The sequence below is a fragment of the Chiloscyllium plagiosum genome, chromosome 3 (assembly GCF_004010195.1).
Source record: "Chiloscyllium plagiosum isolate BGI_BamShark_2017 chromosome 3, ASM401019v2, whole genome shotgun sequence".
Lineage (NCBI taxonomy): Eukaryota > Metazoa > Chordata > Chondrichthyes > Orectolobiformes > Hemiscylliidae > Chiloscyllium > Chiloscyllium plagiosum.
This window is the reverse complement of record NC_057712.1, coordinates 50,656,238-50,682,164: the sequence shown is the minus strand read 5'-3', so window position 1 is coordinate 50,682,164 and position 25,927 is coordinate 50,656,238. Positions and strand designations below refer to the sequence as shown.

Sequence of the window (25,927 nt, the reverse complement as noted above, 5' to 3'; positions counted from 1 at the left end):
GAGGAATACTGATCCTTTAAGTGAAGATACTTTTAGTACGGAAGGGCAAAATGTGCTGGCTTGGAGGGCTGAAGGGCCTGTTCCTGTGCTGTATCGTTCTTTGTTCTTTGTACCTACTCCATAAAGAGACAGGCGTAACTGGGATCCCTGTGGGTGCTCATAACCACTCTTTTGACTTGACAGAAGTGAGATGAATTAAAGGAGAAATTGTTCAGTGAGAGAACAAGTTCAGCCAGGTGAGGTAAGTGGGAGTGGATTGGAAGTCTACAGGCCTCTGGTCGAGGAAGAAGCTGAGAGCTCAGAGATTGTTCTGTTGGGGAGAGGAGGTATAGAGGGATTAGACAATCATGATGAAGAGGAGGCAGTTAGGGTCAGTGAACTGAAAATTGTCAATATGGCAGAGAGCATCAGAGGAATCACAGATGTAGGTGGGCAGCGTCTGGACAAATGCAGAGAGAAGATAGAGTCAATGTAGGGGGAAATTAGCTTGGTGAGGCAGGAACAGGCTGATATGGTGGGCCTACCAGGACAGTCTGGTTTGTGGATTTTGGGAAAGAGGTAGAAGTGGGCTGTTTGGGGTTGGGAGACTATAATGTTGGAGGAATTGGGGCTAAAATCTCCAGAGGTAATCAGGTTGGTGACAGTCTTGGCAACAGTGGCTTGATGTTTGAATGTTGGGTCATGGTCCAGGGGGAAGTAGGAAGAAGAAAGCAAAGTAGGAAGCAGCAATTTAAGAAGGGGACAGGTCAGAGTGGGTGAAAGGAGCAGAGAAATTGAGATGGCTGATGTCACGCTGACACAGTTTTCGGTGAAGGGATCAAGGGTAGGTAAAAGGCCAGGGGAAAGAGTCCAAGTGGAGGGTTAGCACTGCTGCCTCACAGTGCCAGGGACCCAGGTTCAATTCCAGCCTCAGGTGACTGTCTGTGTGGATTTTGCATATTCTCCCTGTGTCTGCGTATGTTTCCTCCGGTTGCTATGGTTTCCTCCCATAGTCCAAAGTTGTGCAGGTTAGGTGAATTGCCCACACTAAATTGCCCATGGTGTTCAGGGATGTGTAGGTTAGGGGTAAATGTAGAATAATCAGGTAGGGGAATAGGCCTAGGTGGGTTACTCTTCAGAGGGTCAATGTGGACTAGTTGGGTCAATTGGCCTGCTTCCACACTATAGGGATTCTATGATTCGATGGGAATATTGGAGATATGTGAAAGGATTAGTGGAATGGAGGTGGGAGTCATTCCTGCCTGAAGAAGTGAGTGCGGAGGTGGAGGTGGTGGAAAAAACAGTTCAACATCATGGCAAGCTCAAAATTCATTGAAGTGGGAGCATAAGGGTATGAAGCGGAGTCCTTTGCTGAGGACAGTCTGTTCAGCTGCAGAGAGAGGCAGGTCAGGAAATAGTGAAAAAACAGCAAGGACTGGGTTTGGGGATGAGTGACCTCTGGGGAGGCAGAAAGGGATTCTTGCATTCCCTGTCACCATGTCCTCTCTCTTCTCCCCCAAATCCAGTGAGACTATCTGTTCTTTCCAGTCTGACAATTAGACACACCATTGTTCTGCCACCCTCACATTCCAATCACTTAATCTGCAGTCTCGGCAGTCTTTCTCCCCGAGAACTCCAACCCCTACTATTGCAGAAATGCTGCCCACTCCACACTTCACTTCAGCTATGAAAAGACTCAAGACATTCACCGAAGGCTCACTAATGATGTTACCTAATATGCTGACGAAACATCTGAAAACGAACCTTCCAGCTCAGCCAGCAAACTTACATCCAGAACCTCAACCTGAGCTACAAATCTCAAAACTCACTAACTCAAGACATTGGCTTGCTCTCTGTCCATAGGTGCTGCCTGACCTGCTGTGATTTTCAGCATTTTTTGTTCTTAGTGTGGATTCCAGCATGTGCAGTAATTTGCTCTTATAATACAAAAGGTGGAAAGGTAGAAAAACAAGGAAGGGAACTAATCAAAATAGAATTAGAGGGGGAAATAATACACTCCAGCCCTTTTGGTACCATCTCTTTTTCTCGAAAGGCTTCAAAGGTGTGGGGCCACAGCAATCTTTCTTTCCAAGAACACCTGCTCATGAAGTAGCTGTGGAAGAGGGGCAGGCAGTCAGGAACTCTGATGTTTCTTGCTGGATCTGTTGTTGGCTCCTTTAGCTAGGCCCAGAAACAGGCCCATGAGGCAGTCCACTGACTTTCCTGAGTTGCTGTCTGGTTGCCTAAAGATCAGGAGCATGAGGCTGAAATACAACCAAAAGAACAACAATAAGTTTTTAAAAATTCTTAACCTAAAAAGAGTGGAAACATTTGAGTATGTATAAATGTGTTCCTTCTAACATCAACTAGTCTTAATCATAACTCACAGCATGCACCATCCATATTCAGCAATGCAACATTAGCATTAAATATGAAGATGGGTCTTGCGCTGAAACGTCGACTCTCTTGCTCCTTGGATGCTGCTTGACCTGCAGTGCGTTGTCTAACACCACACTTTATCGACATTAGATATACAAAGCAATCTGGAAATCAAGTAGCATATCAGAGAATCCCTTCAGTGTGGACTAGGCCATTAGGCCCAACAAATCCACTGTGACCCTCCAAAGAGTAACCCACCCAGACCAATTCCACTACCTGATTATTCTACGTTTACCCCTGACTAATGCACCTAACCTACACATCCCTGAACACTATGGACAATTTAGCTTGGCCAATTCACCTAACCTGCACATCTTTGGATTGTGGGAGGAAACTGGAGCACCAGGAGGAACCCCACACAGACACCGCGAGAATGTGCAAACTCAACACAGACAGTCACCCAAGGCTGGAATTGAACCCAGGTCCCTGGCATTGTGAGGCAGCAGTGCTAACCATAGAGCAACCATACCGCATATGTTAGACTTCATAATAAGGGCATTGGAGAATGAAAGGAAGGAAGTCTTGCTACTTGTGGTGAGGGAACCAGCAATAAGGAAAACATACTTGACTTCATTCTTACCAATCTGCCAGCTGCAGATGCATCTGTCCATGACAATATTGGTAAGAGCAACCACTGCAGACTCTTTTTGGAGATGAAGTCCCACCTTCACATTGAGAATAACCTCCATCATGTTGTGTTGCACTGTCACGTGCTAAATGGGACAGACTTTGAACAGATCTAGCAACTCAACAATGGCCATGTATGAGGCACTGTGGGCCTTCAAACACAGCAGAATTGTAATGCAGCGCAACCTGTAACCTCATGGCCCGGCATATACCATTACCATCAAGTTAGGGGATCAACCCTGGTTCGAAGGAGAGTGCAAGAGGGCATGCTAGGAGCATAACCAGGCATACCTGAAGGTGAGGTGTTAACCTGGTGAGGCCACCAAGCAGGACTACTTGGATGCCAAACAGCATAAGCAGCAAATGATAGACAGAGCTAAACAATCCCACAATCAATGGAACAGAGCTAATCTCTGCCACATCCAGTCGTGAATGGTGATGTATGATTAAACAAGTCTCTGGAGGAGGCAGCTTCATAAATATCCCCATCTGCAATGATGGAAGAGCCCAGAACATCAATTCAAAATAAAAGGCTGAGGCTTTCACAGCAATTTTCAACCAGAAGCGCCAAGTGGATGATCCATCTCAGCCTCCTCCAGTAGACCCCAGCATTACAGATACCAGTCTTCAGCCAATTCAATTGATATCAGGAAATGGTTGGAGACACTGGATACTGAAAAAGCTCCGGGCCCTGACATTATGCAATATTACTGACGACTTGTGCTCCAGAACTTGCTGCCCCCCAGCCAAGCTGTTCCAATACAGTTACAACACTGGCATCTACTCAACAATGTGGAAAATTGCCCAAGTATGTCCAGCACATAAAAAAGCAGGATACATCCAACCCAGCCAATTACCATCCCATCAGTCTATTCTTGATCATCAGTAAAGTGATAGAAGGTGTCATTAACAATGCTATCAAGCAGTACTTGCTTAGTGACCCCAGTTTGGGTTCTGCCAGGGCCACTCAGCTCCTGATCTCATTGCAGCTTTGGTCCAAACATGGACAGCTGAATTCCAGAGATGAGATGAGAGTTACAGCCCTTGACATCAAGGCTGCATTCGACTGGGTGTGGCATTGAGCAAAACTGGAATCAATGAATATCGGCGGCAAACTCTCCAGTGGTTAGAGTCATACCTGGCACATAGGAAGATGGTCATAGTTGTTGGAAGTCAGTCACCTCAGATCCAGGACATCTCTGCAGGAGTTCCTCAGCGTAGTGTCTTAGGCCCAGAAATCTTCAGCTGCTTCATTAATGACCTTCCCTCGATCATAAGATCAGAAGTAGGGATGTTTGCCAATGATTGCAGTGTTCAGCACCATTTGTGACTCCTTAGATACTGAAGTAGTCCATGTACAAATGCAACAAGATCTGCACAATATCCAGTTGGGCTGACAAGTGGCAAGTAACATTCACACCACATAAATGCCAGGCTTTAACTATCATGAATAAGAGATGATCTAACCACAGCCCCTTGGCATTCAATGGTGTTACTATCACTGAATCCCCCACTATCAGCAACTTGTGGGTTATTATTGACTAGAGACTCAACTGGATTCACCACATAAACATTGTGGCTACAAGAACAGATCAGAAGCAAGGAATTCTACAGTGAGCAACTCACCACCTGACTTCCTAAAGCCTATCCACCATCTACAAAGTACAAGTCAGGAGTGTGATGGAATACTCCCATTTGCCTGGATGATTGCAGCCCCAACTCAAGAAGCTTGACACCATCCAGCTGAAGGAAGCCCACTGGATTGGCACGACATCCACTCTCCCCACCACCGATGCTCAGTAGCAGCAGTGTTACTATCGACAAGATGCACTTCAGAAATTCACGAAACATCCTCAGACAGCACCTTCCAAACCCATGACCACTTTCATCTAGAAGGACAAAGTCAGCAGATATGTCGGAACACCACCTTCAATTTCCCCTGCGAGCCTTTCACCATCCTGACTTGCAAATATATTGCTGTTCCTTCGTTGTTGCTGGATCAGAATCCTGGAATTCCCTCCCTAATGGGGGAGGGAGACAACCCAATGCAGTGGTTCAAGAGGGCAGCTCAATACCACCTTCTCAAGGACAACTAGGGATAAGCAATAAATGCTGGCCAGCCAGCAATGCCCACATCCCACAAATGAATTTAAAAAACACAACTACAGGTGACTAGATTGATTTCTGGGGTACAAAGAGAGCTTGTCTTTAGAACATGTTGATACTTAGCAGTGAAGAACAAGGAAAAGTGTACAGCATTCTTAGAGGATTTCACAGGGAGAATGCTGAGAGGATGCTTTTCCTGGCTGAAGATTCTGGAATAAAGCTTGATAAGCACCTAAAATACAACATTTAGGTTGACTGACTGTGTGGAGGTTGCACATTCTCCCTGTGTCTGTGTGGGTTTCCTCCCACAGTTCTAAAATGTGTTGGTTAGGTGAAGGGGTAAATGTTGTGCTTTGGAGGGTCAGTATGAACTTGTTGGGCCGAAGGGCCTGTTTCCACACTGTAACGTAATTTAATTTAGGCATCTCTCCATGCTAAGCTGTATCTTTGACACTGTCTTTTCCAGACCAGGTGATCCTTCACTTGTAAACTTAACACATGTATCTACTGATGTCTGCTGTACCAACCTACCCATAAAATTAGCAAGCATCAAGCAAAACTCGTGATGAGAAGAACCTTTCTTCACTGGAGCTGTGAATGTATGGGATAGAATCCCAGTAGCAACAAGGATTCTGTGTTCAAAGACTACTTTTAAAATTCAAATGAAAGTATATAGACCTCTGGTCTCCCAAAAATGTGGAAAACGCCTCAAAGTCTAAACATACATTGAGCTTTTTACTGTGTTTGGCTGAATACTTATATCACATCTTGGAATAGAGAAAGAAAAGCCTGAAAAAGCTTAGCAATTCTGCCAGCATTTGTGGAGAGAGCTAAAATTGCTGAGGCTGGAACAAAATGAACAAAGAGAATCTTGGAGGGTTGTGGTGCTGGAGGAGATCACAGAGGTAGGGAGGGATGAGGTCATGGAGGAATTTGAAATAAGAATTTTAAACCTGCAGGGGTAAAGTGAGGGCAATGGGAGAGGTTGACATTTGGTGCATGATATTTAATACATATTGGCTCGAGGTAACACTAACTGCAAGAGAAACTAGAACTGTCATCTTGTTTCCTCCTGAGAAGTTAATATCTGTCTGCTATTTTGGGAAAAGAATGCCTGCTGATGTGAAATGATATTTAAACTTCAATAATTGTGGTTAGCACTGCTGCCTCAATCAGGGACCTGGGTTAATTCCAGCCTTGGTGATTGTATGTGTGGAGTTTGCATGTTCTCCCCGTGTCAGCGTGGGTTTCTTCTGGGTGCTCTGGATTCCTCCCATGTTAAAAGATGTACAGGTTTGGTGAATTAGCCATGGTAAATTGCTCTGTAGTGTCCAAGGATGTGCAGTCTAGGTGGTTTAGCCATGGTAAATGCCAGGTTACAGTTATAGGGTGAGTTGTCTAGATATGGGTGGGATGCTCTTTGGAGGAATGGGCTGAATGGCCTCTTTCTGCACTGTAAGGAATTCTATGATTCAATGATAATTTAAGACTGAATATTGGTGAAAAGTGTTTAATCTATTTGTCCCTTTGGAACTTCTACATTTGTACAGGGATTACCAGGCAAAGAGGGATCACCAGGAACCCCTGGACAACCTGGGCCAAAGGTAAGTCCAGAGTGGTCGACCAGTGGGATGATTTTTCTATATGTTTCAGTCATGTTCAGAGCTTACCACTAAATTATAGGGAAAACATCTTTTTCTGTGCAACTGGGAGTGTTGCAAAGTATGGTACAGATGGACAAATATTCTAAGTAAATTTGTTTTAAGGACAAATAGAGATTTAGCAATAAATATACCATTCCCAGTGAGAAGCAGACTTTGAGGTGAAATGCAGAGAGCGCCAAGGTTAGCACATTGCGATATCGATTCACAGGTACAGCAACAGAGATTGTGTTAATTGAAGAGATTACCATAAGACCATAGGATATAGGAGCAGAATTAGGCCATTTGACCTCATCATCCGATATGTTTATCAACCCCATTCTCCTGTCTTCTCTCTGTAACCATTGATCCCTTCGCTAATCAAGAACCTGATTATCTCTGTCTTAATTACAGTCATTGACTAGGTCACCACAGTCTTCTGCAGCAATGAGTTCCATAGATTTACCACTTTCTGGCTGAAGATTTTATCTCAGCTGTAAAAGGTCATCCCTTCATTCTGAGACTGTGCCCCTGGGACCTAGTCTCTCTTACTAATGGAAACAGCTTCTCCAAGTCAATTCTATCCAGGTTTCTCAGCATTCTGTAAGTTTCAATGAGACTCCCACCCCCTCATCTTTCTGAACTCCACATGTAACATGCCCTTCCTCCCCGGGATAATTTTTGTAAACTGCCTTTGGACCCCTCCAATGCCAGCACAATTTCCTAAGATGCAGGGCCCAAAACTGCTCAAAATATTCCAAATGTAGTCTGACCAGAGCCTTATACAGCCTTGGCAGTACATCTCTCCTCTTGTATTCTAGCTCTCTTGAAATGAATGTTAATACTGGTTTTGTGTTCCTAACAGCCAACTGAACCTGAGTGTTAACCTTAACCAGGACTCCTGATCCCTTGTGCTTCATGTTTCCAAATCCTTTCCCCATTTAGAGAATAGTCTATGCCTAATTTTTTCCCACCAAAGTGCATATTCTCACACTTTCCCACATTGTATTCCATCTGCCACAGTCTTAATCTGTCCAAGTCCTTCCGCAGCCTCAGTAGTACCGATCTCTTACATTGTGTCATCTGTAAACTTAACAACAATGCCTCAAATTCCTTCAGTTTGTTAATGTAAAACCTGAATAGTTCAGGTCCCGATACTGACCCCTGCAGACGTTCACTAGCCATAGCTGCCATCTTGAAAAATGCCCTTTATCTCATTCTGACTGTCATCTAATCCATGCCAGTATCTTACCCTTGACACTATGGGTCCATATCCTATTTATCAATTTGTGAAAGGCCTTCTGAAAATCCAAATAGATCGCATCCACTAGCTCTCCGTTGTCTAACTATCTTGTTGCCTCCTCAAAGAATTCTAACAGAATTTGCTGGCATAACCTTTGCTTGATGCTAAATCCTACCATGCATTTCCAAGTACTCTACAATCTCATCCTTAATTATGAACTCCAAAATCTTACAAACAAACAAGGTCAGGCTAACTGTGCTATAATTTTCTGTCTTTTGCCTCCCTCCTTTCTTAAATAGGGGTGTTATATTAACCATTTTCCAGGCCAAATGGGACCCTCCCTGACTCCAGTGATTCTGGAACGATCAATGTTAATCTCTCCACAATCCCCTCAGCTATTCCCTTTAGAACTCTGGGGTGTAGTCCAACCCGTTCGGGTAATTTATCCACCTTTAGACCTCTCAACTTCACCAGCACCTTCTCCTTAGTGATGGCCAGTACATCTGCCCCCTGTGAAGTTGTGAAGTTCTGCTACAGTCTTCAACCATGAAGACTGATCCAAATTGCCTATTAAGTTCCTCTGCCAAATCTTTATTCCCTATTACTATTTCTTCAGCCTCATTTTTCCAATGGTTGACTGTCAGTCTTTGTTTTTGTATATTAAAAAAAAGTCTTGCAATCTTATTTTATATTATTAGCTAGCTTACTCCCTTTTATTGCTTTTTAAAGGTGTATTCTGTTGGTTTTTAAAGGCTTCCCAAACCTTTGGCTTCACACTATTCTGCACCACATTTTAAGATTTTCTTTTGCTCTTATGCAGTCTCTGACTTCCCTTGTCAGCCATGGTTGCCTGGTCCTTATTTAAACAGATGAAGGAAAGATTGAGGCCCAAAGAAACTTGTCAGTCTACGTACACAGACTATTAAAATGTTATGAACAGGTACAAGAAGTAATTCAAAAGTCTAATGAAACATTGGTCCTCATATCTAGAGGACTCGAATATAAGGGACTGGAAATCAGACTTTAGTAATACAAAGCCCTGGTTAGACCACACGTGGACTTGCTGGAAGCACCTTATAGAGTTATATTGACATTGGAACAAGTTTAGCAAAATTTTACTAGAAGGGTACCTGAATTCCGAGAGGGATAATCTTTTACACACAGCGGGTGTTTTATATATAGAATGAACTGCCAGAGTAAGTGGTAGATGCAGGTGTAGTTACAACAGGACATTTGGACAGGTAAATGAATAGGAAATTCAGAATGATATCGGCCAAATGCCTTCATATATTTTTAAAAATCCTTTGGATTCTCCTTAACTCTATTTGCTAAAGCTATCTCATGTCCCCTTTTTGCCCTCTTGACTTCCCTCTTATGTATACTCCTATTGTCTTTATACTCTTCTAAGGAGTCATTCAATCTATCTTGTCAATACCTGACATATGCTTCCTTCTTTTTATTAACCAAACCCTCAATTTCTTTCATCATCCAGCATTCCCTACACCTACCAGCCATTTCTTTCACCCTAACAAGAATATACTGTCTCTGGACCCCTGTTATCTCATTTCTGAAGGCTTTCCATTTTTCAGTCATCCCTTTACCTGCGAACATCTGTCCCCAGTCAGCGTTTGAAAGTTCTTGGCTTATACTGTCAAATTAGCCCTTGTCCAATTTAGAACTTCAACTTTTAGATGTGATCTATACTTTTCCATCACTATTTTAAAACTAATAGAATTACGGACGCTGGCCCAAAAGTGCTCCCCCACTGACACCTCAGTCCCCTGCCCTGCATTATTTCCCAATAGTAGGTCAAGTTTTGCACCTTCTCTAGTAGGTACATCCACATACTGAATCAGAAACTTTCCTTGTACACACTTAGCAAATTCCTCTCCATCTAAATCTTTAACACTTTGACAGTCCCAGTCTATGTTTGGAAAGTTAAAATCCCCTATCCACCCTATTATTCTTACAGATAACTGAAATCACCTTACAAATTTGTTTCTGAATTTCCCTCTGATTGTTAGGGGGTCTACAATAAGATGATCATCCCTTTATTTCTCAGTTCAACCCAACTAACTTCTCTGGATGTATTTCCGGGAATATCCTCCCTTAGCACAGCTGTAATGCTATCCCTTATCAAAAATGCTACTCCTTCTCCTCTCTTGCCTCCCTTTCTGTCCTTCATGTAGCATTTGCGTCCTGGATCATTAAGCTGCCAGTCCAGTCCATCCCTGAGCCACATTTCTGTAATTGCTATTTTATCCCAGTCCCATGTTTCTGACCATGCCCTGAGTTCATCTGCCTTCCCCGTTAGGCCTCTTGCATTGAAATAAATGCAATTTAATTTATCAGTCCTACCTTGTTCTCTGATTTGTTCCTGCCTGCGCTGACTGTTTGACTTGCTTCTTTTCTTAATTGTACCAGTCTCAGACTGATCTATTCCCTCACTATCGCATTGGGTCCCACCCACACCTTAATAGTTTAAACCCTCCTGAGCAGCTCCAGCAAATCTCCCTTCCAATTCAGGTGCAAACCGTCCTTGTTGTACGGGTTACTTCTACTCAAGAAGAGATTCCAATGCTCCAAAGATGTGAATCCTTCTCCCATACACCAGCTCCTCAGCTGTGCATTAATTCTGCTCTATCCTGCTATTCCTACCCTCACTTGCTCGCAGCACCAGGAGTAATCCAGATATTACTGCTCTCGAGGATCTCCTTTTAAAATTCCTGCCAAACTCTCTATATTCTCCCTTTAGAATCTCATCCTTTTCCCTTCCTATGTCATTGGTTCCAAGTGTATAATGACGTCCTGCTGGTCCCTCTCCCCCTTGAGAACATTCTGCACCCACCCTGAGACATCTATGATCCTGGCACCAGGGAGGCAACATACCATTCTGAGGCAGTTTGGTAGTTCTCTTCCTTACTTGAGTTTTGTCTTTATCAATCCTTGACCCAGTCCCAAGGTCTGTCCGTCACTGGTCCTCTGATTGTTGAGCTGTTGGGGGCAAGAGCTTAAGCTCCATCATCTGGAAGTTGCAGCATCAGCAAAGTCGGCCATTGAACTGCTAGTTTAGTACATTCCTGCATATTCTGCCACAGCTGCAAATATTTGGCCTGACCCTTGGGGAAATCTCTGGAAACTTCCATAACTTTAAAGGAGATTGAGACCATCTACATGAGTATGTTTTCTGTTTGCAACTTTCTGCTATAGGCATTGCCTCTCCTCAATACCATCATTATCCAGACTAGCCTTGCTAGTACATTGTAGTGCATCACTTTGATATGACAAATCTTGATCAGAAACAAAAAATAACATTGCAGCTCTTTACTTTTTAATCTGCCTATAAAAGAAGATCATTCTGATTGTTTGATTTCCTAGGGTGAACCAGGAGCAGTGGGACCTCCTGGACCTTCCGTAAGTTCAACCGTTTACATTTGATTGTAAAATGTTAAAATGTTCTGCAACACGTTATCAGAAATGTAATCTGTATTTAACTACAGATTAATCATTTTGGTAAGACCTCAAATTGTCTTGAATAATGTAGCAATTTCAATTTATATTGAAACTTCATTTTGGTAAAATGGCCTTATTGCTGTTGTAAGGCACTTGGGGCACACAAAGGACAGCAAATGATGATGTAATAGGTATCCTTGAGCATGGACTTCAGAGGGAAACTGAATAAGATTATGCTGAAGAGTTATAAATTACAGAGACTTGGAAAATGGGGGAGAGGTACAAGTAAATAGGTTGGTTTAGGAAGAAAATTCCAGAACATTGAATCAACATGATAATTATATCAATGGATGAGGGAAGGAAGTTGTACATGGGTCAGAGTTCAACTGGCATGGAGGTATGGTGAAGAAGGACCATGGAATGAATGATGGATAAGAACAAGGAATTTGAAGACATCATAATTGAAATACGTACCCAGTGAAGACAGAGGTGATTGAGACACTATGGATTGTGAGGTTTAGGACCAGTTGGAGCTTGAATAGATGGAGTGGAACTTAAATTAGTGAAGAAGCATTCAGAGAAGGTAAAATCAGGCATGATGAAAGTGTGAATTGAAACTTCGGCAGTGACACAGGGCCGAAGATCAGTGATTATAATGACAGAGTGAACGTATAATTCACAGTTCAGATCGTGGTGAATGATGAGTATTTGATATCTCACTATTTGGTGTCTCACTATTTGGTTTGACTTGTGTAAGGAACCAGAGGGGGGGATGAAGCTTCTTTCTCTTTTCATCATTCAGCAGATTCAGGCTTGTTGATGTTTTGGTGGAAGACGTGATAATGCACAGGCAATTTGATAGTACAAGTAGAGGGCACAGGTGAGGATGCAGCATGGGGCTAAGGCTAACTGCAGTAGCAGAAAATAAAAGAAAAGTTTGTGTTACTGGTATGCATTTGAAAGCAGGAGACCTCTTGCTTATCAATAACATTGTCAAGAGAAACATTCTATTATGATACTGTGGGGACCAAGGATAATGCGGATGGAAGAGGGAAGCTGCTTCAGCCAGTGTGATACCTGTATATAATGAGCTGAACTGGAGCCACAAGGAGCTGTCACTCATAGCTGGACCACAAAGCTAGAGCGACTGTGTGAGTGTCATGAGTCTGGAATGGTGGAGCTAGGGTAACTGAATGTTTGTAAGGGTGAGTTAGATTCACGACTAACAAGGGAGTCAAAGGTTATCAAGGCAGGCAGGAGGTAGACCACAGTCAAATCAACCATTTTCTGATTGGATGGTAGAGCAGACTTGAGGTGCTGAATTATGTGTATTTGGGCCGTTAGATTCCCAAGACCACAAACAGGCTAAAGGTGAAACCATGTGCTTTATGCATGCACAAAGACAATGTTATTGGTGATATCAAACAGTAGGTCTGTTTTGAGCTAGGAGATGCTGAAAGCCATGACTGAAAGGTTTCATACACAAAATGACCATTTAGTTTGTTTCGAGTGTTGATGATTGATTCCTTATTTGAAGTTCTTGGAGAGGAAGGTTAGGAGTGGGTTTGTAGTTGGAGAGAATGGACATATGTTGTAAACCACAAACTTGTTTGTCAGTTCCACTTTGCTTCTGCTTTATTGCCTGAAATGGCAAAACCAGTTCCTTTACTTAGAAAAAAAGTCAATTTCAAGTGAAAATTATTCCATTGAAATGTTTGCTGTTCTTTGTTTGTAGGGTGAAGGTGAACCAGGGCTACCTGTAAGTAGAACAACTGTGCAATGGATGTGGCAAGTTATTGGTTAATTATTGAAATATGAGCAGATTTCCACTGTGTTGTAACAAAATTGTCATTGTTGTCTTTTACTGGGGCTTTTTTCTTTATAGTATTGATATGGATGGTTACTTTCACCTTGTTTGTCTTTTAAGTCTCCCTGTACTGTGCAGCATCTCTCTGCTAATCCCTGATAATATTATTAGGATGTTGTCAGGACATCCACCCTGTGCCTTTCCATAATGGTGTGACTGGAACAATATCAGGAACTCATTCCAATTATCACAGCATTGTGTTTTATCTTGAGAGGACAGAATTTAAGGGCTGCGATATATAAAAAAAACTATAAGAAACTTGAGGATGTTTTAAGTGCTGGACTCAGTATAGGAAGTAGATGGTTACTTTTCGAATGCTTATTCACTGGAATGCTGCTGGTATGAGGAATAAGAAAAATGAAACGTTTGGAAAAATTATGCCTCTTTAATCACAGTGATATGTAGTTGTGGGGCAATGTGGCTGTCATGTCGCAACATCTTGGTGGGTGGAAAGTATCAAGACTATGACAATTTTCACTAGCTGTGAGGCCTAACATGAGGGCTAGCATGAGGGCTGTTAGATACAGAATTACATCTAAGGTACTTGGCATATAAGGAGGGAGGTACATGCTTACACAGAGCTATGAGACCATGGAATTTATTTACAGAGTTAGTGGGTGAGGTGGTAGCTAGGGGCTGTATTTGACCTTAAAATCATGGATGGTTATAGGCTGGATTAGTTGGGAGGGATGCAGTGGGGGGTGGTGTTGGGTGTTAAAATCGTATGCCGAGCCTGCCTTCCATCAGCCCTTTGGTTAACTGTAAATAAAGATGAAAGGTAGGCAGGATGGAAATATAAATATGAGAATGAGTCAGTGAACCTTACCGGCACAGTAGTAACACAATCATAAAGACTGTTGGCCATGCTTCCCTGAGAATGCCAGCAGTTTTGGCAAGGTGAGGAATGGTGGAGTCAGGAGGTAAAAGTCTTTCTATCTACCTCCTGGCTCCAGGTGCTTACCTGAGGGAACTTCATGACTAGGGCTCTCTGACCTATAGGATTTCACCATCAGGCTTCTGACACCCTCCACCAGGCCTCAGAAAGGACCATACCTCACCTTGTCTGCAGGACTTCACCATCTTCTACCCAGACCCCACCTTCCACACTCTGCTGCCTAACCTCAGTGTGCTGGACTGATAGGAGAGCTGGCTGATGGAAAGGGATGAATCTCTTTAGGCTTTTTTTTAATCAAGTCTGGATGGTAAATGTTGGGATGTGCTGCTCTGGCTGGATGATCGAGCTCCAGTGAGCTAGATCATAAAATCTTCTTTCTCAGTCGATAATTCTTGTTGATCAAGTCCTGTCTTGGTTGGACTCTCAATTTCCTGATCACAGAGACTGGCATCAGACTGCAGTTCCACAGGGACTCCATAACATACCCACGAGGCATCTCTTCCGGTTTGAGCCTTGGTGTGAAATGTCTGCGGATGATTTAAGCTGAACCCGACCCTGGTCTCTAATCACCCTACTTTCCATCAAGAATAGCAGGATAATTGGAATCCTGACTGATATTCCAGCTTCACTCCCCAACCTTCAAAACCCATTTTTGGTCAAAGATCCAGCAATCCCAAGAATACCAGGACTTGAAGCTGGGCCGCTCAAGGTCTATCGACACTTAGTCCTGTGAGTGCATTTACTTCACTGGGGCACTTCCACAGTGACAAGGTTAGAACTGATCCAGTTGCACGTCATGGGCCTCTTATCTTAGGAAAGATATACTGGCATTGAAGGCAGTCCAGAGAAGATTACCTAGGCCAATACCAAATATGGAGGGACTGTCTTATGAAGAAAAGTCGAGTAGACTGGGTCTCTACTTGTTGGAAAATAGACTAATGAGTGGTGATCTTATTGAAATATACCAGATTCTTAGAGGACTTGAAATAATAATAAGTGTAGTAAGGTTGTTTCCTCTAAGAGTCTACTATTAGAGGCTGTAATCTTTAGATTGGTAAACAGTCAGGAGGATAGCCTTAGACTACAAGAGGATGTAGATGAGCTTGGCTGATGAGCTATTTAGTGCCAAATGGAATTAAGTCTGGATAAATAAGAGGTGATGTACTTGGGCAGGACAAACAAGGCAGGGGAATATATATGAAGAATGTTGGTACTCTGATTGAGGATCAGAGGGACCTTGGAATGTATTTTCACTGGTCCCTTGAGATATCAGGACAGGTGGATAAAGTGGTTAAAAAGCTTGTTTTTTTCCTTTATTAGTCGAGGCATAGAATTAAAGAGTAGGGAGATTATGTTGGAATTGCACAAAATGTTGGTTAGGACATAGGTAGGGTATTGTGTCCAGTTCCAGAATCCACATTATAGGAGGAATGTAATAGAGGAGGGTGCACAGATTTACCAGGATGTTGTCTGGGCTGGAGAGCTTCTGTTACGAGGAAAGATTGGATAGACTGAAGTTGTTTTCTGTACATCAGAAGAGATTGAGAGGGGACATGATTGAGAGTTATAAAATTATGAGGGAAAAGATTGGGTAGCCAGGAAGAAACGTTTCCTCTTGAAGGAGGGATCAATGACCGGTGGATATAGAGTGAAAGGTATAGAAGCAGAAGGTTTAGAGGTGATATGAGGGAAAATCTTGTCACTCAGTGGGTGATGGGAATCTGGAACTCACTGCCTGTAAAGGTGGTACAGGCAGAATTCCTCAGAGCATTTAAGAAATTTTTAAATGTGCATTTGTGATGCCAAGACATACAAGGCTATTGGTCAAGTTTTGGGAAATGGGACTAGAAAAGTGAGGTGATTGTTTTCAACTACTACTGATGCCTTTTCCAATGCTGTAGATCTCCATAACTCGATGACTGTATTAAGGGGTCACTCATTTAAATCAGTGATGAGAAGGAATTTGTTCTCTCAGATGGTGGTGAATAATGGAATTCCTTGCTGCAGAGGACTGTTGAGGTTGAGTCATTGGGATATTCAAAGATTGTGGGGAGGACCATATTTGGCCATTGGCTTCAGTGAACAGAATTTAGGAATCAGCAAGCCTGTGATCTGTTGGTTGCAAGGCCCTACAGAGTGTGACCCCACTGCATGTGAATTGTGAATTTTGATTGGTTTATCCTATCTTTAATACTTTGCCCAATGGGCAGAAAGCATTTTGCTGAATCTGTGTTGCTTTGTCACAGGGACCTCCGGGTCCATCTGGACTTCCAGGTGAACTTGGCCGTGTTGGACCTCCCGTAAGTATTCACCCTTTTATCATCTTGCCACTTTGTATTTGCATTTTTACAAACCCTTCTTCTGACCATTATATTTCAAACAATATAGCAAATCCGGTAAAAACAGAGGGAACATGATTACGTGTGCACATGTGAATGTACAGGGTGACTGTTACAGTGGACGAAGGAACTAAGGGCATTGTTGCTAAGTTTCCACATAACACAGATAGGTGGAAGGCTAGGTAATACTGAGGCAGCAGAAGGACTTGGACAAACTAGGAGAGAGGGCAAAGAAGTGGCAGATGGAACACAATGCAGGAAAGTGTGTGGTTATGCTTTTTGGTAGGGACAGTAAAGGCATAGATTATATTTTAAAGAGGGAATGGCTTTGGAAATCTGAAACACAAAGGGATTTAGGAGAGCTGAAGAGCTTCGGTTATGAGGAAAGATCGGATGGACAGGAGTTGTTTTCCTTATATCGGAAGAGATTGAGAGGGAACATGTTTGAGAGTTAGAAAATTATGAGGGAAAATATTTAGCATTCTCTTGAAGTTTACATGAACATTCATTTGGCAGTTAGGAAGACAAATGCAAAATGTGCATTCATTTCAAGAGGCTGAGAATATGAGAGCAGAGATATTTTTCTAAGTCTGTAAAAAGCTCTGGTCAAACCAGAGAATAATGTGTGTAGTTTTGGGTTCTGAATTTCAACAAGAATGTTCTGATATTGGAGGGAGTCTAGAGGAGTTTACAGCATTGATCCTGGGGATGAAGGGCTTGTCTCATGAGGAACAATTGAGGATGCTGGGTCTGTTTGCGATGGAATTTAGAAAGATGAGGAGGTATCTTATTGAAACTTACCAAATGCTGAGAGGCCTACATAGAGTTGATTTGGAGAAGGTGTTTCTATTGTAAGAGTGACTAAGATCTGAGACCACAGCCTCAGAGTAAAGGTCAACCCTTTTGAACTGAGATGAGGAGGAATTTCTTCTGCCAGAGGGTGGTGAACCTGTGGAACACATTGCCAAACAAAGCTATGGAGTCTGAGTCATTGAATGGATTTGACGCAAAGGTAGATAGGTTCATGATTAGTAAAGGGATCAAGAGTTATAGGGAGAAGGCACAGAATGGATTGAAAAACATACCAGCCATAATCAATTGATGGAGCAGACTCTTTGGATCAAATGACCTAATTCTGCTCCTGTATCTTATGGTCTTATGTTAATAAGTTGTTTAGTCATAAAATGTATAATATGATATGTCTAAGTTCTAGACAAGCTATTGTAGCCCTTTTGTGAAAGTTACTGGGGTCTCGAGGCCCCATCTGCTCTCCTTTGTTGCCAAGTGCATTGTCCTGTTAATTTTCCCAACACAGAAACAGGGGAGATTGTGGTTTCTCATTTGCTGTTACACAGTTATTACATGATGACAATATGACACTTCACTTTACCCATTGTCTCCAAATTTCCATCTGTTCATGGCCATTTACCATTGTACAACCTTCATTTTGTTTCTTGATCAGTCCAGGCAATGTAGATGGTGTTGAGGAGACCACCTTTGTTACCCATCCTTAGCTACCATTGGTAGTGGAGTAAAGTCTGGAACTGCTGCTGTCTTTGTCCTGATTGTATTGCACTGTGGGATTATCCATAGTATTGCAGCAACGAGGAAGGATGTAGTATGAATTACAGGTGAAATTGCACACAAAAATGCCTCATTCTCTTCACTATTGCTGTTTCATTGGCTTGTATCTCTTCCTCCTTATTGCAGCCAGCTGCAATTCCACTGTTCGTGTGTGTGTGTGCACGTGTGTGTGTGTGTGTGTGTGTGTTTAGCTGCCCATGGTAGTCAAATAGAGCTGGCAAGATGCACTGCAGCCAAATGTGGGCAACATTTTAGAGGCCAACCTCCTGGACATAGACCTGGACGATTTTCTGCCTATGGTCAGACACCAGCTGAATGATCCAGGAAAGGAATCACATTGACTCACTGCGTAAGGCTGAGTTAGTATTTGATGCCTGCAATACAATGTGTGTGTGCAACCAAGGTCATCCTGAATTATGAGGAAGTCTATTAATCTTGCCAAACCCTCAAGTATGGACCACCTGCTTGTCCTTGGCAAGTGGGAATGGACTTAAGTGAAATCTATCTGAAAGGGGATCCTATGTTACCCTCCTTTTACCATGACGTATGGCAGACTTCGAGATGTTGGCCTATATCTTTGGCTTCAGCCTGATAAGACCCTGATTCATAAAGGTTTAGAGTCATACTCACCCTCACAACCATACCTTCTTCCCACAGCACCTTCCCATGTAACCACAGAAGGTACAACATCTGCTCCTTCACCTCATCTCTGCTCACGATCCAAGGGCCTAAACAGTCTTTCCAGGTGAAGCAGCATTTCACCTGTACTTCCTAGTTGATAGCATTCGCTACACCCAATGTGGCCTACTCTACATTGGAGAACCAAATGCAGAATGGGTGACCACTTTGCAGAACACCTTCAATCCGTGTGCAGGCCTGATTCTGACCTGCATTTTAACACAGCATCCTGCTCTCATGACCACTTGTCCGTCCTCGGCAAGCTGCAATGCTCCAGTGAACCACAGAACAAACTGGAGGAACTACATCATCTCCAGACTGGGCAGTTTACAACCTCCTGGACTTACTATTGAGTTCAACACCTTCAGATTGTGAACTCAGTCCCATTTCTTCCCTTCCTTTTAGCTTTACTTAGTGCATTCTCTGTCACCATGTCCTCTCTCCCTTTCTCCCAGTTCAGTGGGACCATCTGTTCTTTACAGTTTGGATGCTGGGCACACCATTGTTCTACAATTGTCACATTTTGATCACTTATTCTGCATTACCAACACCCTTTCTCTCCCAGCAATCCACCCCTCTCTACAATTGCATATGCTGCCCCCTCAACACGTCAGCTCTGATGAAGAGTCATCTAGACTCGAAATGCTACCTTGCCATCTCTCCACGGATGCTGCCTGACCCATTGTGATTTCCAGCATTTTGCTTTCTGTGGAAATACTGTCCTTGTCCTACTCTGAGTGTGCAGTTCTGGTTGTAGCTGATGGCTGATTTCAGTGAGAATGTATATATTAACACAAGGTGGGATTTCTGATGATGCCTCTGTCACTCCTTAATTACACACTCGAATACCCCAAACAAACCAACGTTATAAACAGTTTCCCGAAATTTGCCATCCTTTTAAGAAGCACCTTGGTATTTTGAGTTGACTCAAGAATCAAGAGTATTTCACTGGCCAATGGATGGGATTTTTCCTTAGGTTCTGATTAATATGTTTCTATAATGACCTGCAGTTTATTTTCAATTGGGCAGGCAATAAACAAGGAAATAACTAGTGCCTGCCAAAATGGTACAGCTATTATCATGGGGGATTTTAATCTGCATGTAGATTGGTTGAACCAGCTAGGTCAGGGTAGCCTTGAGGAGGAGTTTGTTGAATGTATCTGTGATAGTTTGCTTGAGCAGCATGTAATGAAACTGATGAGGGAGCAAGCTATCTCAGATCTGGTCCTATGTAATGAAACAGGAATAATTAATGACCTCATAGTCAGGGATCCCCTTGGAAGGAGAGGCCACAATATGGTTGAAGGACCTTCAAAGAAAATTTTCAAAGTGCTCAGCAAAAATATATTCCGGTGAGAAGGAAGGACTGTAAGAGGAGGGGTAATCTGCCATGGTTGTCTAAGGAAATAAGGCAGACTATCAAATTGAAAGAGAAGGTGTATAAAGTCGCCAAAAACAGCAGGAATCTAGCAGATTAGGAAAACTTTAAAGGTCAACAGAAAGCCATGAAAAGAGCTATACAGAAAAGTAAAATAGTGTATGAGAAAAAACTAGCACAGGATATAAAGACAGATAGTAAAAGTTTCTATAAATATATAAAATGAAGAAGAGTGGCTAAAGTAAATGTTGAAACTTTATTGCTGGAACAGCACAGCAGGTCAGGCAGCATCCAGGGAACAGGAGATTCGACGTTTCGGGCACAGGCCCTTCTTCAGGATTCCTGAAGAAGGGCCTGTGCCCGAAACGTCGAATCTCCTGTTCCCTGGATGCTGCCTGACCTGCTGTGCTGTTCCAGCAATAAAGTTTCAACTTTGATCTCCAGCATCTGCAGACCTCACTTTCTCCTTAAAGTAAATGTTGGTCCTTTAGAGAATGAGAAGGGGTAGTTAGTTATGGGATATGATGAAATAGCTGAGGCATTGAACAGGTACTTTGTATCGGTCTTCACAGTGGAGGATACTAATAACATGCAAGTAAGTGATGAAGAGACGGAGGTAGGTGAGGGCCTGGAAACAATTATTAATAGAGCTAGTATTGGGTAAGCTAACGGAGCTAAGGATAGATAAGTTTCCTGGCCTTGATGGAATGCATCCTAGGGTACTAAAAGAGATGGCGGGAGAAATACAGGTGGACTGGCGGTAATTTTCCAAAATTTGATGGACTCTGGGGCAGTCCCAGCAGATTGGAAAACAGCAGATGTGACGCCACTGTTTAAAAAGGTAAGTAGACAAAAGATGAAGAATTATAGACCAGTGAGCTTAACCTCTTTGGTGAGGAAGATGCTTGGGCCTATTCTCAAGGAAGAAATAGCAGCTCTTAGAAGAAATTATCCCATTGTACAAATGCAGCATGGGTTCATGAAGGGGAGGTCATGCTTCACAAATCCTTTGGAATTCTATGAAGACATTTCAAGCAAGGACAATGGGGACCCAGTAGATGTGGTGTACCTAGATTTCCAAAAGGACTTTGACAAGGTGCCACACATGAGACTGCTGTGCAAGATTAGGATGCATGGTGTTAGGGGTAGACTATTACCATGGTAGAGGATTGGTTGACTGACATAAAGCAAAGGGTGGGGTTAAATATGTGCTATTCTGGCTGGCAACCAGTGACTAGTGGTGTGCCTCAGGGTTGTTAATCTATGGAGTTCCTTGCCCAGGGAAGTAGTTGACGCTACTTCAGTAAATGCGTTTAAACCTAAAGTAGATACTCTTTTGAAAAATAAAGGAATTAAGGGATATGGTGAAAATGTGGGTAAGTGAAGCTGAATACACGAAAAGGTTAGCTATGATCTTATTGAGTGGCAGAGCAGGCTTGAAGGGCCAAATGGCCTACTCCTGCTCCTAGTCTTTATGTTCTTCTGTTCTAATCCTAGGGTGATCGAGGACCTCCAGGACTGTCTGGACCACCAGGCCCACCTGGACCCAAGGTGAGTGATTCATCATGTTCACCAGGTGTCTGTTTCCATGTATTAATTGGTGACTGTGCTCCAGTTTGTTAACAAGTTAGTGCCGACTATTAACTGTAAATCTAAATAATAGATAATCCACTGAACCACAGTAATTCGATTGTGCATCATCTAGCATATTTGGGATTTGTTTCATCTGGAATGAGCAGTCATGGAGACCGTATGGACTTATAGATGGCCAAAATATAGATATTGATGAGTTTATTGATGGCCCAGATTTTGAAATCAATGAGGGCACTTGCTGCTGATCTCAGACCAAACTATGAAGTTACCTAAGTCTAGATTAGAGTGATGCTGGAAAAGCACAGCAGGTCAGGCAGCATCAGAGGAGCAGGAAAACCGACCTTTCAGGCAAAAGCCCTTCATCAGGAATAGGAATTTTAACCAAGGAAGTTACCTAAGATGATTGATGTGTGGGTGAGAATTTCAGCTCTGAGGAAGGAAAGTCCTTCCCATCACAACCCTGCAGACCACCCTAGTGCTGGTGGAAAGAAGTGGCCACATGGTGTAGTGACTAGAATCCATTGCTATGCAATCTGCCAAAACAAAACCTCTGTATCTGTCACCTTAAAAAGCCAATAAACCAACATATTAGATAGGTTTGACCAAAATCATTAAGTTATATCTTTTCTTTGAACGATGAGATATTTTTGATCATAATCATTTTAATAGATGCCAAATTAATCGAGTTTAGGACCACAGGTAAGTCATTTTAAAAAGTGATATGTATTGTTATATCCAAAATGGTAGATCAATCATATTAAAATAATTTACATGGTAATATTTTAAGTCAGATAAATATTTTTAAAAACCACTTTGGATCAACTCTTTAAAAAAGCTAGAGAATCCTCAACCATTAACCGTTTTTTAAAAAAAAAGATCAATTGAATATGAGATTTGAACATCTTCTTCAGTCTCCAGACACTTTGAAAGTTCTTTCTGGTGTAAGTTCTCATAAGGTATTTATGAAAAATAACAGGTTCATATGTTTTGAAATGCCAACCCTTTTTAGTCAGAATAATGTGTTATTAGTTGGCAGTCAGACCAAATTCTTGCTACTGCCAAATTCCTAGTTTTAGCACTGATAACTGCAGAGCTTCTGGAGCATTGTGAATATACGCACTGTAGTGCTTAGGTACTGGGGAAGTCTGCAGGTTCCTCTCCCCTGCCTTAATGGTGACTGCTGAGCACTTGCTGTCATTGTTCATGTAAAATCTGGGCCAATAAAAATGAAATTGGGTATTGCGACAAAAAAAGACGTGGTTGAAGCTTTTAGTCTTGCATTTGTTAGGACTATTCACAAAAGCATCAATTAAATGAGTAAACCAATATTTGTACTGTGCTGTTTCATTTAATAGGGTGATGCCTTGATCAATCACAATCAACCTGCCTGGTGTAAAAGTTAAACAAAGCCTGGCAGTTAACTGTGTAGGGGAAAGCAGTGACACCATTGGTGGGACTGCAACAGAAGATGTGAAGTAAAAGAACAGCAGGGGATTTAACTGTGAGAGGAACAGACAGGCATTTCTACAGCCACAAAAGACACTCTGGGACGATATATTGCCACCATGGTGATACTATCAGAAATGTCACTGAATGGCCGTGAAGGGGGAGGCTAAACAGATAGAAACTTTGTTACATATTGGTACCAATGACATAGGTAGAAGGAATGATGAGGTCCTGAGAGCAGAATTTAGGGAGCTAGAAGTTGATTAATTGACAAGAACTAAAAGATAATAATCTCTGGATTACTTCAGTGCCATGTGTGAGTGAATATAGATATAGGAGGTTAGTTCAGATGAATGATAGGCTGGAAAGATTGTGCAGGAGGGAATGACATAGATGTCTGGTATATTGGGACCATTTTCACAGGCTATGGGACCTATACAAGGTGGACAGGTTGCATGTGAACCAAATTGGGACCAGTATCCTTATGGGGAGATCTACTGGTGTTGGGGAGGGTTGAAATTAACTTGGCAGAGTGTTGGCATCCAGACAGAATATTCAGCAGAGGAAGACAAATGGCCAAAATTACAAATGATAATATGGGAGTCATGAAGGCACAGACATTGTCAACCAGTTAGAGCACAAGAGAGTTTGACAAGATTGGATGGTATTCATTTTAATGCTAGGAGTCTGACAAACAAGTGGGGGTATGATGTTACTGCTATTACTGAGGCATGGTTGAGGAGGGGATGGGCTTGGCAACTCAATATTCAAGGATGCTGGGTTTTCGGGTGAGACAGGGAGGAGATAAAGCAGGAGGAGATGTCACAATTCTATTTAGGGAATCAATTACGGCAGTAAGATGGGATGACTTTTTTAGAAAGCTCCTGAAATGAGCTTCTATCCATATAGTTAGAACATAAAAAGAGCAATCACTTTCCGGAAGTGTACTACAGAATTCCTGACAGTCTCAGAGAAGTAGAAGAACAGATATGTAAGCAAATTTCAGGGAAGTGTGAAAGTAATCAGGTAGTGATATTGGAGAAATTCAACTTGCCCAACATTAGCTGGGGTGGTCATAATGTGAATAATTTGGAGGGAACAGAATTTTAAAATGCATTCAGGACAGCTTTTTAAACAACATATAAAAGTCCTGGAGTTTAGATAACAAAGCTGGGCAAGTCATTGCAGTATCAGTAGGGAGCATTTTATAGATAGCGATCATAATTCCTTTATATTCAAGATTGTTATAGAAAAGGTCAAGGATAGGCCTGGAATTGAAGTTCTCAACTAGGGGAAGTGTGATGTGAATAGGATTAGAAATGATTTGGGCAGAGTGGACTGGGAGCAGAGACTTTCACATAAATCTGTCCCAGAATTGTGGATACCTTCAAGAAGGAAATATGGAGATTACAGGTCAACATATTCCAACAAAGAGAAATTAAATCCTGTGAATCCTGGTTATTAAGGGATATAGAGCATTGGATTAAGAGAAACAAGAAGGCTTATGGCAGACACTGAAAGTATCCTAAAATGAAGCTCTAGGGGAATACAGAATGTGCAAGAGGGAAATGAAAAGGCAGATTAGAAGAGGTAAAAGGGAACATGAAAGGATTCTAGTGTGTTTAAAAAAAAGGAAAACCTTAAGTTATTCTACAAGTACATTAAGGGTAAAATGTTAACAAGGGAAAGAGGGCTCATTAAGGACAACACTGGTAATTGTGCACGGAGCCAGATGACATAGGTAGGGTTTTAAATTGGGTCAGTGTTTACTAGTGAGAAGGTTGCCGTGGGTATGAAAATCAAGGAGAAGGTCTATGATATAATTAAATAAATTAGCATAGATAGAAGAGGTTCTGACTGATCTGGTAGGCTTCAATTTCATCTCGGGCCAGATGAAATATATCCCAGGTTGTTGAGTGAGGCAAGGGAGGAAATAACAAGGGTCCTTGCAGAATTTTCAATTCCTTTCTGGCCACAGGTGAGATGCTGAAAGACTGGAGGAAAGCCAGTGTCTACCAATATTCAAGAAGAGAGCAAAACTAGTCTAACTTGGGTGGTGGGATACTATGAGAAGCAATTCTGAGAGACAGAATTAATGTACATTTGGAGAGGCAGGGATTAGTCAACAAACAGTCAGTGTGGCTTTGTTAAAGAGAGGTCATATCTGGCCGACTTGACTGAATTTTTCGAAGGGGTGACCAAGTGTGTAGATGAATGAGGGCATGCTTTTGGTGTAGTCTACTTGGACTTCAGCAAGGCTCTGGATGAGCTCCTGCATGGGACAATAGACAATAGACAATAGGTGCAGGAGTAGGCCATTCAGCCCTTTGAGCCTGCACTGCCATTCAATATGATCATGGCTGATCATTCCTAATCAGTATCCTCTTCCTGCCTTATCTCCATAACCCATGATTCCATTATCTTTGAGAGCTCTATCCAACTCTTTATTAAATGAATCCAGAGACTGGGCCTCCATTGCCCTCTGGGGCAGAGCATTCTACAAAGCTACCACTCTCTGGGTGAAGAAGTTTCTCCTCATCTCTGTCCTAAATGGTCTACCCCGTATTTTTAAGCTGTGTCCTCTGGTTCGGCACTCACCCATCAGCGGAAACATGTTTCCTGCTGCCAGAGTGTCCAATCCTTTAATAATCTTATATGTC

General features: G+C 42.3%; 1 protein-coding gene across 1 annotated transcript in view; it reads left to right on the top strand.

Annotated features, from left to right (window-relative positions):
• Nucleotides 1-25,927, top strand: part of col9a1b (collagen, type IX, alpha 1b) — a 149,970-nt gene that overhangs the window by 12,145 nt on the left and 111,898 nt on the right. Inside the window, exons 5-9 of the mRNA XM_043681717.1 lie at nt 6,702-6,755; nt 11,413-11,448; nt 13,223-13,246; nt 16,496-16,549; nt 21,726-21,779. Of these exons, the coding sequence (XP_043537652.1) occupies nt 6,702-6,755; nt 11,413-11,448; nt 13,223-13,246; nt 16,496-16,549; nt 21,726-21,779 (222 nt within the window). The remainder of the gene's footprint in view (nt 1-6,701; nt 6,756-11,412; nt 11,449-13,222; nt 13,247-16,495; nt 16,550-21,725; nt 21,780-25,927) is intronic.